The sequence below is a fragment of the Apodemus sylvaticus genome, chromosome 16 (genome assembly GCF_947179515.1).
Source record: "Apodemus sylvaticus chromosome 16, mApoSyl1.1, whole genome shotgun sequence".
NCBI lineage: Eukaryota > Metazoa > Chordata > Mammalia > Rodentia > Muridae > Apodemus > Apodemus sylvaticus.
The window spans coordinates 17459072-17475467 of NC_067487.1; the positions used below are offsets into that span (position 1 = coordinate 17459072).

Genomic DNA, 16396 nt, shown 5'->3' on the forward strand with positions numbered 1-16396 from the left:
ATGTTTATGTGTGCGTTCATGTATGGACATGCACACAGGCAGTGGCGTGTGCTCATGTGTGCACATGTGTGCACGTGTGTGTGGTGTATGTGAGGAGGCCAGAGGCTGGCACCAGTTGTCTTCCTCAGTCACGTTTTACTCTTATCTTTGAGAAGCAATCTGTCTCTGAACCCAGAGCTGATTTAGCTAGCGGCTGCTGACTCCCTCAGGATCCATCCGTGAGTCTCGCCCTACCCCAGCACTGGTGCTACAGTCACATGCTGGCTTTTATTTGGATGCTGGATACTCAAACTTCAGTCTTTATGCGTATGTGGCAGGGATTTGACTGACTGAGCTATCTCCCTGGTTTCCTACTTCTGATCCAACTGTGAGACTTAAAAACTGGGACCCTTTCTGAGAGAGAGAGAGAGAGAGAGAGAGAGAGAGAGAGAGAGAGAGAGAGAGAGAGAACACACAAATACATGCCTGGAAGAAAGCCACAGAAGGATTTATAACCTATAATCCAAGGAAACGGAATGTGGGTGGCTCTAGAAGCTGGGAATTGCCCTCAGGTTCCAGTCAGGAATAAAAAGCAGACCTCCATCTACAACTAACTGCATAGGACTGAATTGTGCCAGCAAAGAGAATGATCAGGAAATGGATCCCCCTGGGGCCCCCAGAAAACAGTGCAGCCCTGCAGACAACTTTACTTGAGCTACTGAGATGTCTTTTATCAGTCATGCCTGCATACTGTAACTAGATAAATTAGCTCTTTTTAAAAAAAAACTATTTTGTAAGACTCATTTATTTATTATATAAATAATAATATACAGTACACTGTAGCCGTTTTCAGACACTCCAGAAGAGGGAGTCTGATCTTGTTACGGATGGTTGTGAGCCACCATGTGGTTGCCAGGACTTGAACTCAGTACTCTTACCCACTGAGTCATCTCTCCAGCCCCCTAAATTAGCTGTTTTATGTTATGTCAGAAACAGAAAATTAGGACAACACCCTAAGCAAAACTCAACCAAACCTCAGATGTGTATATAAACAGATAACAAACAGAGCTAGGACACAGGCAAGTGGTGGCTTTTTCAATAGCGAGTGGTTTGAATCATTAGTACATCACAGAACTGTACCTCCTGCAAGCAGCTGCAAAGGGCGACATCCTTTATGGGCATTTAATATTCTTACCCACATCTCAGAAGGAAAGCACACTGGAGCATAACTGACTCATTTTAACTGTAGGTTTCATGGACAAAAACTGTACTTTTTACTCAAAAGAGATGGAAAAGAACCTCACATCAGAAAACAGGAGCAAGACCGTATTCAAAGACTTACTGGGCAATTTAGCTATCAGGTTTACCATTACTATCATGAAAAGGGGAAAGAGTAGGGTAAATGAAACTGTTTCAGAAGGCTCTGCTTTTAAAAGCCTTGGGATAGGTTTGCTTCTTCTCACTGACCCACATTCCTATCTATTGAAAACGTGTAATAAGAACCTCCATCTATTTTCTTCTGACAGGGAGCACAGGTTCTGAAATACCTGCAAGAGGCGGGGCACAATAATTGTTTTTTTTTCTTCCTTTCAAAACTCTAGCTTGATGTTCTTTCGGCAGCTGGAAGAGGCTACTTGTACTGTGCATGGCACTCACCTTTCGAAAGCCTACTGCATAATTACTAGGTACCTGGCAGCATCCTCGGGTCAAGAATGACCACATAAGTCATTAGGAAGCTGCACGACAGGTCTGCATGTTGAAAGTGACAGCACACAGGGCAGTGGGCAGCATGCGTGCCTGTCAACCCACTGCTGACACAGACGAGAGATTTTTGATGAAAGAATGAACGTGCGGCACTGGTGTGTGCAAGACGCAAATGCCATGGCCACTTGTACACAAACTTGTACAAGTGCCACCTTTTCTAAGGGGCAAACGGAAAACACTGCAATCTGAAGATTTGGTGTCAGCAAGCTCTACAGTCAGGGGACGGAGACACAACCAGCTTCCTCAGTGCAGGGCTGTCTGAGAGCATGTGGCAAACAACAGGCCAGCCTGGGAAAGATGGCACTTTCACAGAGCACAAGAAGGTAAAGAATCAGGCGCTTTCTCACAACATGAGCATGGAGCCCACAAACATCTCATGTCTCCCGTCACCCTTTCCTCCACACGGAGGACCACATATGCAGGGCTGGAAATCATCACTAATCCAAGCAGTATTGGCAGGATTAACCACACCTCCTAGAGCACAAAATTCAATAGCATTATAATGTTAGCCTTCAAAAGAAGGCTATATAAAATTGAACATGACACAAAATGTGTAAGCAGCTGGTGTACTTTTAAAGAACTTGCTAACATAGGGATTCAAAAGGGCATAACACATAGAGGACAATTAATTTAACAGGTAAGAGAATGTATTTCAATGTCAAAAAGTTATTATAGAAGTGAACTTCTTAGGATTTACTTTACTTTTAATTATGTGTATATATGTGTGTCTATATTTGAGTATGCGCATGTGTGGGTGCAGGTACCCTTAGAGTCCAGAAGAGGGCAGACTGCGCATCAGACTGCCGTGTAGGTGGTCCTGAGCTGACTGCCAGAAGTGCTAGAACTGCGGTCAGGTCTCTGAAAGACCAGTATGTACTTCGAACTGCTACATCATCTCCGCAAGATGAACTGTAATTGTTTTACATATTACTTATAATATTAAATTTAGTTGCATGTCATGAAAGCAGTGAGAAAAATATGCATGAAGGGTTTGTATCTGCATTTCCTCCATTCAAAACATTAAATCCTGAAACTTAGAAAGACAGGATTTCCATGAAGGTAAATTATCACCCCAGGATGATTCCTAGAGCCAGAAAAGACCACGCCCTCCCAAGGGGGGGGGGCAGGGAAAATCAGAAAATCAGAAAAAGTCAAAGGAAAGAGAAAGAAGCTTGGATTAGGGTACTAGGTGTCCTTAGCTGAAGAACGCCAGAGTCCATATGATCTCTGTGTAGAAGAACATTTAGTAACAAGGCCCATGTGCCTCCTCCTCACAGGAAGCAAGAGGCTAAGCCAGCTCAAACTGCAGGGGACCCCCTCAAAAGGAAGTTGAAGAGTATCTATTTTTTTTTCTCTTGAGTTTTGAACTTGGCAAAACTTTTAGAAAACATAGTTTTTTTCTGAAATTAATGAGAGGTATTTGAAGGGGAGGAACTATTCTTGGGAACTTGAAACAGGCAAACTCTGAGCAGTTTCTCTCTGTGGGGGCGGGGCACAGGGCTCGCGGACGTTGGGCAAACGCCTGGAGTTTCATATGGAACCCCGGCAGCCGCAGGCAGAACTCACGTAGATCTGATTCCTCTTGTAGCGCTGGAATAGGTTGTACATGATGGAGCCTCCGTGGAGCTCGGTCAAGGAAGCCATGTCGTCCACGCCCTCCTCGTGCAGGGGGTGCATAGCTGTCACCTTCTGGCTGGTGATCGTGCTCTGCTTGTAGGTGAACACCTGCGGGCACAGAGGAACAGCACTTTTAGTTGCAGTGAATGACTTCCTTAGAAGTGCCCAGACTATGTAAATAAAGAATATATCTACGGAAAAAAAAGTGCACAGACTAGGAAAATAATCTCAGGACAAACGCTCTAAATTTAAATTGTAGAAATTGTAGAAATGCATTTTTCCCCATCTTCTTTATCCAATCTATATATTTTCTAAAGGAAGAACTTATTTTGACAGTAAACTTTAGAAGACATTGTGTCAAGTAGCAATCATCCTTTGGGACTCACAAAACTTAAAATTCACTGTTCACTCCTCTTCATGGTTCTTTAAACATCAGGGAACTAACTACAGGCTGGAGAGATGGCTCAGTGGGTAGGAACACTTGTTCTCATGGAGGACACAGGTTCGGTTCCCAGGACCCACATGGGAGTCTCCAACCACCCACAACCCTAGTTCCAGAGGACCTGACGGTGTCCTCCTCTGAACTCCAAAGGTCTCAGGCATATACACACAGGCAGGCAAAACACTCACACACATAAAATAAAAACATAAATCTAAAATCAAATTTTTAGAAAGAAATTGATGAGGCTTTTTCAGGCAGGATCTTTGTTTCATATGGTGGCTTCAAAACTCCACAGCAAAATTCCTCAATTCAAGTATATTAAATGATACAGATTGTTATTCCAGCAGTTTAAATATGTGCTACAAGACTGTCATAAATTATTGCATCAATATGCAGACAATGTTGTCGGTATTCCTTCTCCACCAAGACATGTATCATGCATACGGTCTTGGTTTATTAGAGGATCTACCTTATGTGTCCATCTTATGTGACATATATGAGTGACACATGCATGTAGCAGCATGTATGCCAAGCAATGCTCATACAGTGTGGTTCATTCTTGAGATTATTTCTGTACTACTTGGTGCTGCTCCACCATAAACAACCAGAGAATTAACCACAACAAGCTATGTTCTATTTGTTGACCAAGTTCAACCTACTTTGCACATAAATACACATATGAAAGTGATTTTACTATGAATTACATATCTTCGTTTATGTTCAGGGTTTAATTTGTTTTTGCAGTACAGAAAAATCAAACCAAGGTCTAGGGTCAGCTATATTCTCAATCCCTACTAGAGTATAGTTAATAGTTTTTAAGTCATACAAGCTTCCTATAAATAAAACAAAACTACCAAAAGATTATTTTAAATAGAATATAAACAACATAAAACACACACACACACACACACACACACACGTGTACACACACACACACACACACACACACGCACACGCACATGCCCCCCCCCCCCAAAATGTGCATATACATGCACACAAAACCATTTCTGCCATGTTTGAAGAGGTTTTTGATTGGGGATATTTAAATCAAGTATCAACCAGCTGCCTACATAGCAACAAATGATATATTCTTACAAAAGAGATCAACAGGCTGAGACCTGCCAAACTACCAACCCAGCGGTTTTAGTACAAGTGGCAAGTTTTATTTTTCTAGAAAAAAAATAAAACTTCAGTAGTGTTACTTATCCCAGATGTACCACAAAAGTTGGTCCAATCCAGCCCTGAGAATCTTGCCCAGTCCAGTACAAGTACACCCACCTCCCTCCTGAGGTAGAACTACTTTCCCCAGATGCTGTCTGCTGGACACTCCCTTGAGGATAGAGCCCAGAAGCCCCAGCTCAGGTGATGGAGGGGCCTTCCCTGCCGACAAGCACTGTGAGCCGGATGAGTCCCCAAGCTGCTGAGGGTATAGGTGGGGGCACCACATCCAGAACACCAGCCAGAAAGGAAATGGCACCAGGACATCCCAGAGACAGGAAGCCCATGGCCTTCCATATTAAGTCATAACCACCAAGGAGAAAATGAAAGACATATGGGCCAACAATGGATGCGTAGCCTTGGGGCCACCTGGACAAGCCCTCCGTGGTTCTCTAGCATGCTTCCCTCCAGGCAGGTGCTTCAGGAAGACCCCATGTGGACAGGGCACTGCACAGAGCTGATGAAGGTGCAGGGTAGAAGGCGCCTAACCCGGTCAGCTCCTGCTTAGCTCAGGAGCGGACACACAGGAGGGCCTTGTGTTGTGTTTCTCCGGAAGCTGATCATTAAGAACGAGAAACATGGTCAAAAGCAGCCCTGAGAAGCTGCTCAAAGCTCCTCTGAGTTCAATACATGCCGCCTCCAAAGCTCTCTCAGGAAAGAAGAGTCTCAAACCGGCACGACAGACATGTTCTCATCCCAGGCACTCAGGCCTGGCCTGCACTGGATCCTCTCTGCCCAGAGCACACGGCACTCTCCTGAAACTAAGGTCTGCATAGGTCGAGTGAGTATCTTAAAGTCTGAAGACAGGCGTGATTGAAAGTTTATGTGGTATATTTATTTAGCTTTCTAGAAAAAATATACAGTCTCTAACAGCCACACATACATATGTACATATTAATGACTCTATCTCCATGTTAGATGTAGTCTAAAATAAGACATTTCTTTATGTATTTCTTTGTGTCTTCCTTCCTTCCTTCCTTCCTTCCTTCCTTCCTTCCTTCCTTCCTTCCTTCCTTCCTTCCTCCCTCCCTCCCTCCCTCCCTCCCTTCTTTCCTTCCTTCTTTTATTATTTCATTGTGGAAACCAAGGTGATGTGTGAGTCCATGTGAGAGATGAGAGCTAGGCAGAGTCTCACAGAAAAACAACAACAACAATAACAATGACAACAACAACAAAAACTCCAAAAATCTGAAAAACAATGGCCTCAAGTTATTCCTAGAGCCCTCCTGCTGACTCCCATACCACCAGCAGTCTGAGGAGGAGAGATACACAAACACCCACTCCGCCCACTCCCGTCCTGTGAGAGTCAAGAGGATTAGAACTCTTCTTCCTTACGTGCACAGTGTAAGACAACCAGAGGCCGATAACTGTTACAGGGTTAGCACGGGCTGTGACTAGATGAAGCGTGTCAGAAAGGGGTGGAATAGACCAGAACGTATCTAAGAAAACGGGAGGACGGGGAGGACTGTTGTCCAGCCAGAGACGAGGCGTCACCGGCAGAAAGTTCATTCAGGTAACTTTTGTCTGGTTATGGAACAGGCAGTGGATTTTATACTCTAAGAAAAGTCAACAGATGTGCACAGCTGTAGGGAGAAGGGGGCTGGGCACCAGGATTCCTGTCTCTCTGCTTCCTGGATGTCACTGCAATGTGACCGCACACTTCTGCCATCACCGTGGACCTATCAGTACATAAGCCATGTCTGGTCACTTAAGATGCTTCTTTGTGAAGAATAACCAGTGCAAATGAATCCACAGTGCCAGGTTTTTAGACGTCTAAAAAGGCACAAGGCATAAAGAAGAGCCAGGGCATCCAAGGAGTTACTTCATGTCGGATGCTGTGGTACAGCCTCACTGGTAGGTTAAAAACAACAACAACAACAACAACAACAACAACAACAACAACAACAACAACAACAAAAGCCCAAGGAATGGAGCCTCCTTTTTTTTTCTTTAAAGATTTATTTATTTATCTTATGTATGTGAGTACACTGTCACTGTCTTCAGACATACCAGAAGAGAGCATTGGATCCCATTGCAGATGGTTGTGAGCCACCATGTGGTTGCTGGGTTGAACTCAGGACCTCTAGAAGAGCAGCCAGTGTTCTTAATCACTGAGCCATCTCTTCAGCCCCATCCTCCTCCTTGAATTAGTGTCTGAATGCATTACTGGATGAATAAAAACCCGATTTAATTTGGTAGGATTTCAAAAGACCAGTATGACTGAGCCACCGCATAATTCAAGAATTTCTTTACTCTGTGTGTATGTGTGTGTATATGTGTATGTGTGTTGTGTATGTATGTGTGTGTGCATGTGTGCATGTATGTGCATGTGTGTATGTATGTGTATGTATGTGCATGTGTGTGTGCATGTGTGTATGTATGTGTATGTGTGTGTATGTGTGTATATATGTGCATGTATGTATGTGCATGTGTGTGTGTATGTGTGTGTGTGTGTACACGCAGATGCACATGCATGTGGGTACATGAGGATGTAAGAGGATGGCCCTGGGGTCTCCCACTCTTGCTATCCATCTAATTTCTCTTATATCACCTCTGTTACTAAACCAAGAGCTTACTGATTAGCTAGACTAGCTGGCAGACAAGCCTTGGGGCTCTGTTTGTCTGTCTGTCTGTCTCCAGTGAGGAGACACATGCCACTATGTACAATTTCCCAGCAGGTCCTGGGGATCTGAATTCAGGTCCTCAGGTTTACCCAACAGGCGTGTCACTGACTAAGCCACTTCCCAGCCCCTCAGAACCTCCTGAACTATTGGAAGCCATTTTTATATACAGCAATTAACCAGTTATAAGGTTTGTGATATTCTTCCTAAACAAAAAACAAAACTGTAAGTTTAGAGGATGTGGTCCTTTTTCCAAGACCCTTTCTACCTGAACTATTTCTGAGGAATGAGGGAGGGTCACAGCGCAGTAATAAAATGTATTTCTAAAAGAAGTGAGAAATAACTGAATTCTATCCATAAGGCAAATGCCAGAAGAAAAGTTGTATGATTAATAAACTGCAAAACAGACTCAGCAGACAGCCAGGAAAGACCTGCCACCAAGCTGAAGGCCCTGAGTATGTCCAGGGACTCAGGGGCTGTAGAGAGAGAAAGCCGTAAGGATGTTCATGACAGATGGGAAGACCCAACTTGACAAGTTGTCCAATGCTCTCTACCCACACATCTGTCTGCTACACAGTAAATCAACAGCTGCTACAAGTTTTTAAAGACAGGGATATGAGCAAACAGTAAAAGATTAGCAGACAGGAAATCAACTGAGCGGAAATAGGGCCTTGGAACAAAAGAGCCCTCACGAAGAAGTGTGAACCAATGGTGGTGAGTTCACTGGATTGCTGAAGAGAGTGGGATACAAGAAGCCCATCAACAGGATTTAAAAAACAACTGAGAAGCTGGCCCAGACCTGGGTCCACTTCTGGATGCAAGCAGAAAAGACAAGATACACATTGATTAATCAGAAGTTACTTGGGCCCTCAAGTTATTAGCTTAAAACCATACAGACAGAGCACACACCTCTCCCTATGCTTCTGTGACATGATTAAAGTTCAGAATATTATTAATAGATTCCTTGTACCGATGTCATTAGGAGACATCAGACAAAAAAAAAAAAAAAAAACCTACCTTTTCCAACTGAAGAGAATTAAACATGGAGCAAAATCCTACTACAATCAACACATGAGACACAGGATGACCTGGATCATGGCAGCCTCATCTCACAAAAGCCTGGGATTTCTTTTAGAGTAGCAGACCTCAGTTTTTCTCCCAAGGACCAATGGGCAATGTGTGGAAACATTTGCACTTATCAGGGCATAGGGGAGAAGAGGAAGGAGCTCCTGGCATCCAGTGGGAAGGCCAGGAAAGCTGGGAACATATAAGCGATGACCCAGTGTAAGTGACAAGGCAGGGGCACCTGGATGGAGAAGTGTCCCAACATCCCCATGGCCAGATGCCTATACAGACACCCGAGAAAGCCAGAGGCAATGTCAAAGGTTCTGAGACAGGGTCTTTCTGTACAGTCCTGGCTGGCCTGAACTCAGAGATCCACCTGCCTCTGCATCTGGGTACTGGGATTAAAGGCGTGTATCACTACCACCTAGCACAAAGACTTGTCACTTTAATCAAGTTATTTTTAACCTCCAAATAATGTAGATATTGCGTAGAACTTGGCCTTCCATGGTTGCATAGAATTTTTTATAGTACAGAGTGATGTTAATAGATTCCTTTCATTGCATTCCAAGAGGACACTACTACCACCACCACACCACAACCACACTACCACCACACCACCACACCACCAACCACCACCACACCATACCACTACCACACTATATCACTACCACACCATATCACTACCACCACTACATCATACCACCACCACACCACCATACCACACTACACCACTACCAACACCATCACCACCACCACCACACCGCACCGCCACCATCATTGTGCTGGTTGGTTTTTGTCAACCTGGCACAAATCTAAACATATCTGGGAAGAGGGAATCTTAACTGAGAAAATTCCTCTATAAAATTAAGAGTATAAGCAAGTCTGCGGGGCATTTTTTCAGTGACTGATGTGGCATGGCCCAGCCCACTGTGTGCGGTGCCATCCCTGGGCTGGTGATCCTGAGGTATATTAGAAAGCAGGCTGAGCAAGCCAGGGGAAGCCAGCCAGTAGGCCTTCACCGTGGCCTCAGTGTCCACCTCTGCCTCTGGGTTCCTGCTGTTTCCCAGGATGAGGTATTCCTTGAGAATATGACTGTTAGTTACACAGTGCCTCCCTAAACTGGCAATCCACTGAGAGACAAAAAAGTAGGCAGGTAACGCAAACCCATGAGCAGCTGTACCAGGGCCTCTCCCTGTGCAGGAAGGAACCACGGGTGGCAGAGAGGGACAGTCAGGCAGCAGACACAAGACAGAGGGCTGGCATGGGGACAGAGACAGGTCCCTGTGCCCTACCTCCGTGCTCGGCATAGGACTGTCCCTCTTAGACACAGGAGTGCGCCTGGACAGTAACTGGTACAATAGTTAGAATGAACAGAGACCCCCGCCCCGCCCCACCCCCAAATCTCAGGATATTTAATTTTAGGGAAAGCCAGACCTCAAAACTGACTTAGGCATAAGGTTAGAAAGTGTGTGCTTTTTAAAATGAGGGACGTGTGTACATGTGTCTTTTTAATTTCTTACGTGGGAGATCGTGGCTACATCTTCACAAGGTGCATGGTTAAGACATCAGTATACATTTAGCATGCGTGCCAGCCAGGTCAGGATAACTGCTAAGTCTACCGCCCCAAACTCTCACTGTTTCTTTGTGTTGCTAATGCCCCAAATCCTTTCTATTCACTACTTTGAAATCTTCAATTAATAATAATTTTCCTCCTGTGTGGCAAGCTTGCGATTAGTCCTCCCACAGACCATGCACTGTGCCTGTGGACCCCCATTTCTCTGAAGTACTGAACTCCATGACTTTCCTCAGGAAGGAAAACGCTGGTCATCTCTAAGGAGAATCTACAGGGCAAAGAAAATGACAGCATTGCACAGCAAGAAAAGTGAGAAGAGTGGGCGGGCGGGACAGGGCTTCAAGATTAGGGAGGGACCAGCAGGAGGGCAGCAGGAGGTTGGCAGTCCAGGGCAGTTGAGGGGTTGTGGAGTGGATGCCTTGCCCCCGGAGATGCCCTGGTATACCCCCAGGTCTCAGTGTCTTGCTGGGCTCAGTTCTCTGGGTCCGGTCTCCTCTGGGTAGGAGACTAGCCAAACGGTTCCTGGGCGCTTTCTCTGTAATTGCTTACAAATGAGCGTGGATGTGAAATCACATCAAAACAGAGAGTCTAATTATAAAGGAGCTAAATCTGGCTGTGGTGGTGGCACACACCCATCTACTCAGGTCTCAGAAGCCACAGCCAGGCTTGTGTGCTTGCTTAGTCCTCAAGGGATGTCGCCTTCGCTGCTCCCAAAGCCAGGAACCCGATGACCTAAGATGCCTCAGCCTTTGGTAGCCACCATGTTTACTTTGCAAATCTGGGGATGGTAGAACTGACCCTACCAGAACCCATCTGCCACCCCCACACATGTACACCTCTGTAAAATGCATACATATATGTGGACATAAAGCTTTGTGCTGTGTTTTTGGTGACATTTTAAAAACATCTTAGTATCACTATTTCTTTTTTTTTAAAGATTCATTTTTATTGTATTACACACACACACACACACACACACACACAAACACACAGTAGCTGTCTTCAGACACACCAGAAGAGGGCGTCGGATTCCATTACAGATGGTTGTGAGCCACCATGTGGTTTCTGGAATTGACCAGGACCTCTGGACTCAGTACTGGAAGAGCATTGCTGAGCCATCTCTCCAGCCCCCTCACTGTTTCTAATTAATAATCTAACTGTATCTGTCGGATGCAGCGGGCCTTACCCAACACAGGAGCCACAATAATCTTTCCTCCGTATGAAACAGGAAAGGCTCAAGTGTAAACCAGATGGACTTGGTGGTCCTGAGCCCCACAGAAGTGAGCCAGTGGCGACTTCCAGCCCCACTCTCCTCATCTTTGACATAAGGTCATTAGAAGCCCGAACTCTCGTGTGAGAAGGGTATGGTCACAGAGGAGCCAACACTCCTGGGCACCCCAGGAAGCAGCTCGGAGGTCGGAGCTGATCCAGTGACTGTTATCAGCTGCATGATCTGAGTGCTGTTGGCCATCCGACAGCCTCCGCAGCAGACTGCTTCAGTGGCTTCCAAGTTAAGCCTCGATTCCTTAACGTGTTTTCTCTCCAGCACCTTCCCAAGGTTCCCCATGCTTCTGCCAGGCCATTTCCACCTACAGGTGAGTCACAGTCCCTTTGAAATGGCACTGGGGACATTCCTTTTCTACCAGGCCTGGCTCTACAAATCATCTTCCACCCACCCCACCCCCGCCCGGGCCAACACCCAAACAAAAGCCTTTTGTGACACCCCAAATGTCATTTCTCACCCTTCTTATCTCTTTCTAGTAATGGAGATAACAAGGTTTTCAGTTCCTGGAGCAGCGAGTGAGTGTGACAAGCCAGGTTGCTTCCTAAGACCGAGTGGGAAATGGGGCAGGATGAATTTGTGGTGGCCAGAGCAGGAGCGGGGATAATCAGGGCAGCTTGCCTGCCTGCGGGCCGGGCCCAGTGCTGGACCCATCCTTGACTGAAATGTGTGTGAAACACCCTGGCTCCTCATTGCTTCATCCAATACCACACTGGTTACTTAGCAACTGCCTGCTAAAGGGAAGCCCACCACCAGGCCAAGGCTGGCCCTGTGATCTTTCCGTGAGGACCAGCATTTGTTGTCTAAGCCTGACTCCAAAGGCTGAGCTGTGGATCAGTTTTTCAGCCACTGCCTGCCTCGAAATTACCTTAAGCTGAATATGAGGGCGGAGACGGAGGATCTTGGAGAGGTGGCTCAGCGTTAAGAACACATTGCGCTCACTGGAGGCCCAGGCTCAGTTCTTGCCCATGCTGCAGCCGCATGTCCTTCTAGCTCCAGGTGATCGGGTGTCCTCTTTTGGCCTCCATGAGCCCTGGTTGACACCCAAGTGAAGACCACAGTGTGGCCTCTCTTCAGTAAACACGGGTTTTAAAACAGTCAAAATCAAGTTTGATTTTGCCTAAGCACTATGCTTTTTCCTAGGCTGCCTTTGCCAAATGAACAGGCTTCTAAGTGGCAAGGAAGAGGCGACCCACAGGGCAGTAACAATCCAGAGAGGGGAAAAATAGGGTCTGATTGATTCCAGATTCTAGACAAAACCCAAAGTCAATTTGGCTGTTTTGTTTGTTAAAATATGTACAGAGAGGGGGCCGAAGGGTCACTTGGCTCAAACCTACGGCACAAAAAGTAAAGGCACCAAGGCCAGAAACGAAGTGGAGGAATGCGGAAGTTGAGAGAATTCTCTTCGGCAATGTCCCCATGGCCCAGGGCATCTATGGAGAGATCTGAGCCCCTGAAAGGGGTTGGGGTAGGGCCATTAAAGAGAGGTTCTCTTAAAAACAGCAGCATTGTTGATAGCCTAAGAGAAGGTAAGGGGCCGAGCTTGTGCGTGCCTTTAATCCCAGCACTCAGGAGACAGAGGCAAGAGGAGTTCTGAGTGTGAGGCCTACATGAGAGTCCCGGGATAGCCAGGGCTACCCACAGAAACCCTGTCTCAGAAAGCAAACACAAGACAAAGCAAACAAGAGTGAAGAGCAGGAGGTGAGATGGCTTCCCTGGTATTTGCAGCAGGAGCCAAACAAGAGGGTTGAAAACAGACTGTTCAAAGAAGCAGTGGTCCCCGCCCGCCTTCGCCCCTAGCACTCGGGAGAGGCAGAGGCAGGCAATGGTGGTAAGTGTCCTGTAAAGCCCTGTGCATTCTGTACTGGAAAGATGGTGCAGTCTGAGAGCCAGGACATCTGCTCAGAAAACCTAGAGAAAACCCCAGTAAAGCTTTTCAGAGCTGAGGTCACGATCAAGAAACATGACTGAATTCGTTGATGTCACTGTCCTTCACAGTGTCCACCCCACTGGGCTTCCTCGAAAGGGAGTCTGGGCCTCCTTCCTTTGGGGGGGGGGCACCTTCATAAGCGCAGATCTTCACAGGTGGGTCGGTAACGAAAGAGTCACAACGGAACAGAAGCAGAAGCTTACAAATAGAAGTTGTAAGCACCTGCCTCCTGCTTCCCCGCAGTGTTTGCATAGGCTGCGTTCTTTCCTCACCTGAGCTACCTTCATCTCTTCACAGAGGCAAAAATAAAGAGTGCCAGTAGCTCTCAGCGACCACACCCACGCAAGAGACTTCCTCTGGATGGAGCCCAGTAGAGGCTGTGACAAACAAATGCCCCAAATGACAAAGGCGCGGCCACAGGTTAAGGGAGAAGGAAAAAGTGCATCACGCTCAGGGCGAAGGCCCCTGGAAATCAGAACACTTGGTCTCAGCGCACTTGGTAGTACGGGCCAACATGACCAGGATGGGGAGGAGGGGAGCGAGTGTGTGTGTGTGTGTGTGAGGGGGGGAGGCAAAACAGGAGGGCTGAGCCAGAGTCATGCCCCGGCTGTAGCAAGACTTTGCCTCAAAAGCCAAATCAAATGAAACAAAATTCTTTGTTTCCCTGACCCCGTGATGGTCATGTAAACGCCTCTGAAAGCTGTGAGTGGATACACAGGCACGTGGACATGCGCCGCGGCACACATGCTTGGGAAAGCAGTTTGGCAGTCCTCAAAAGGTCAAGCGGGGTTGCCACGTGACCTGGCAATTCCACTTCTAGGAAGGGATAGATCCCCCAAGGGAATGGAAAACATACATCCACACGAACCAAGTATTCACACTAACACTGTTAGCCAAGAGGTGGGAAGAACTTAAACGGGACACAATCTGATGTACTCAGCTACAAGAGGAATGGCGGACTGAGTCACACTACAACACGGGAGAGCCCTGGGAACACTGGGCACCCTGAAAGAGGGCACACATAAACTGCCACGCGTTACATGACTATCTGAAATGCCCAAACAAATGAAGACAGGGAAGGAGAGAGAGAGAGAGAGAGAGAGAGAGAGAGAGAGAGAGAGAGAGAGAGAGAGAGAGAGAGAGAGAGCATGATTGGTTAAAATGGAACACTGGGTCTGGAGAGATGGCTCAGCGGCTAAGAACATATACTGTGCTGGCAGTAGACTTAAATTCAGGTATCAGCATCCATGTTGGGCGGCTCAACACCACCCCTAACTCTGCTTTCAGGGACTCTGACGCCCTCTCCTGGCCTCTTCATGCATTTGCATGCACGTGTTCATATAAACCCATACAGAGACATAATTTTTAAATCCCTAAAAATGTTATAGAATCGCTTCTGCTGACAACTACACAGCTCTGGAACATATTTTTTAAAAAAAACCCACTGACCTATATATTTTTACTACATAAGTTCTATTAAATTTCTTTATATCAAACAAAACTTACGTAAAAGGGGGCTGGAGAGAGAAGAGGATGGACAGTTAGGACAAAAAAAAAAAAAAGACACGAGGGACCCAGCAAAAGATGAACGGACTTGTACAATGGAGGATGGAAGGCTTCTTTGACATCTCCAGGCAGGTCAGCTACTAACCGGTAGAATCAAGAAAGACCAGCACAAGAAAGCCCATCTATCCAGCTGTTGAATATTTCATCCTATGTTACAACAAGAGTAACATTGGATTTTCCATATGCTTAGAAGGCCTTTGAAAGTACTGTGTTTAGTACTTGTGGCCAGAAGCGTGGCTGCTACCGACTCACTATAACACAGAAAGGCATGACATCTTCCAGACAGAGGCTAAAACCATGGCAGAGGACAAAGGGGGCAAGCTGTCCATCCACGCTTTAAATGACAGTCCTCCAAATGTCACCAATATCTGCGAGAGTGACTCAAATGAAGGATTTAAGTATCCACACACTCCACTGACACAATCCCAAAGACTGCACACCTGAGGGGAAGACATCAGTCAGCCGCCATGCACGTTTTCAAGAGTGCAAGGTGGATGGTAAAACCTGCTTACTACCTGGTAGAGCTGGGATGCCGTGGATAATGATTTTGTGAGTTGGGCTAAGCCTATTCAACGAACAAAACATTTCTGTACAAAGGTCAGGACAAGTTACTAACCAACCGAACAACTCTGGTAAGTAGGCCAAAATTCCATGGGAGAATTTCTAGACTTTCAAAGTCTTAAAAACAAAACAAAACAAAAAACTTTTACTTAAGAGCACCAAAATCTGTCAGCAGACATGTAAATACCCTTTATTAAATTATGCACAGGCATGCATCAAAAAGCCTAGAGATAAACTCTCATTTGCAAAGGTTTGACGTTTGCCATTTCTCACAGATAGAAAAGGACAGTCCGTCTGCCTCACAGGTTTCACGGACCATCAAATGCAGCAGCAGACATCATGGGAAGGACACCAATGACTAAGTCAGGCGCCTTCAGCAAAGCAAGGATCTATTTGAACTCAACAATGGAAGCTGACTTCCACGCCGACTTTTCTCATGCAGTTTCTCATTAATAAGCTTTGTCCGTGTGTCTAATATAAAGACCATGATGATCTTTTTGTCCTGGCCTCATTATCCCAGACCCCAAAGAGTTAGAGACTTGAGGTTTGGTTTTGTTTTGTTTTTTTAAGCATACACTCGCTTAAGTTCCTCTTCCTGCTGGGATTCTCACCATATCTGATCACTGAACAAAGAGGGCTCCATCATGAAGGCAGGAGACGAATCTTGTTTAGAGTGGCAGGAGAGGGGTTAGCATTGTGTGAGAGGCAGGAAAGCAGGTGGCCAGTGTGATCCTGGATTCGCAGCCCACAGTAAAGTCTTCTGACAGATCGCTTCATA

General features: G+C 46.1%; 1 protein-coding gene across 1 annotated transcript in view; it reads right to left on the minus strand.

The window, feature by feature from the left end:
* Myo10 (myosin X) overlaps positions 1 to 16396 on the minus strand; it is a 207179-nt gene that overhangs the window by 118575 nt on the left and 72208 nt on the right. The window contains exon 3 of the mRNA XM_052159434.1: positions 3310 to 3468. Coding sequence (XP_052015394.1) covers positions 3310 to 3468 — 159 coding nt within the window. The remainder of the gene's footprint in view (positions 1 to 3309; positions 3469 to 16396) is intronic.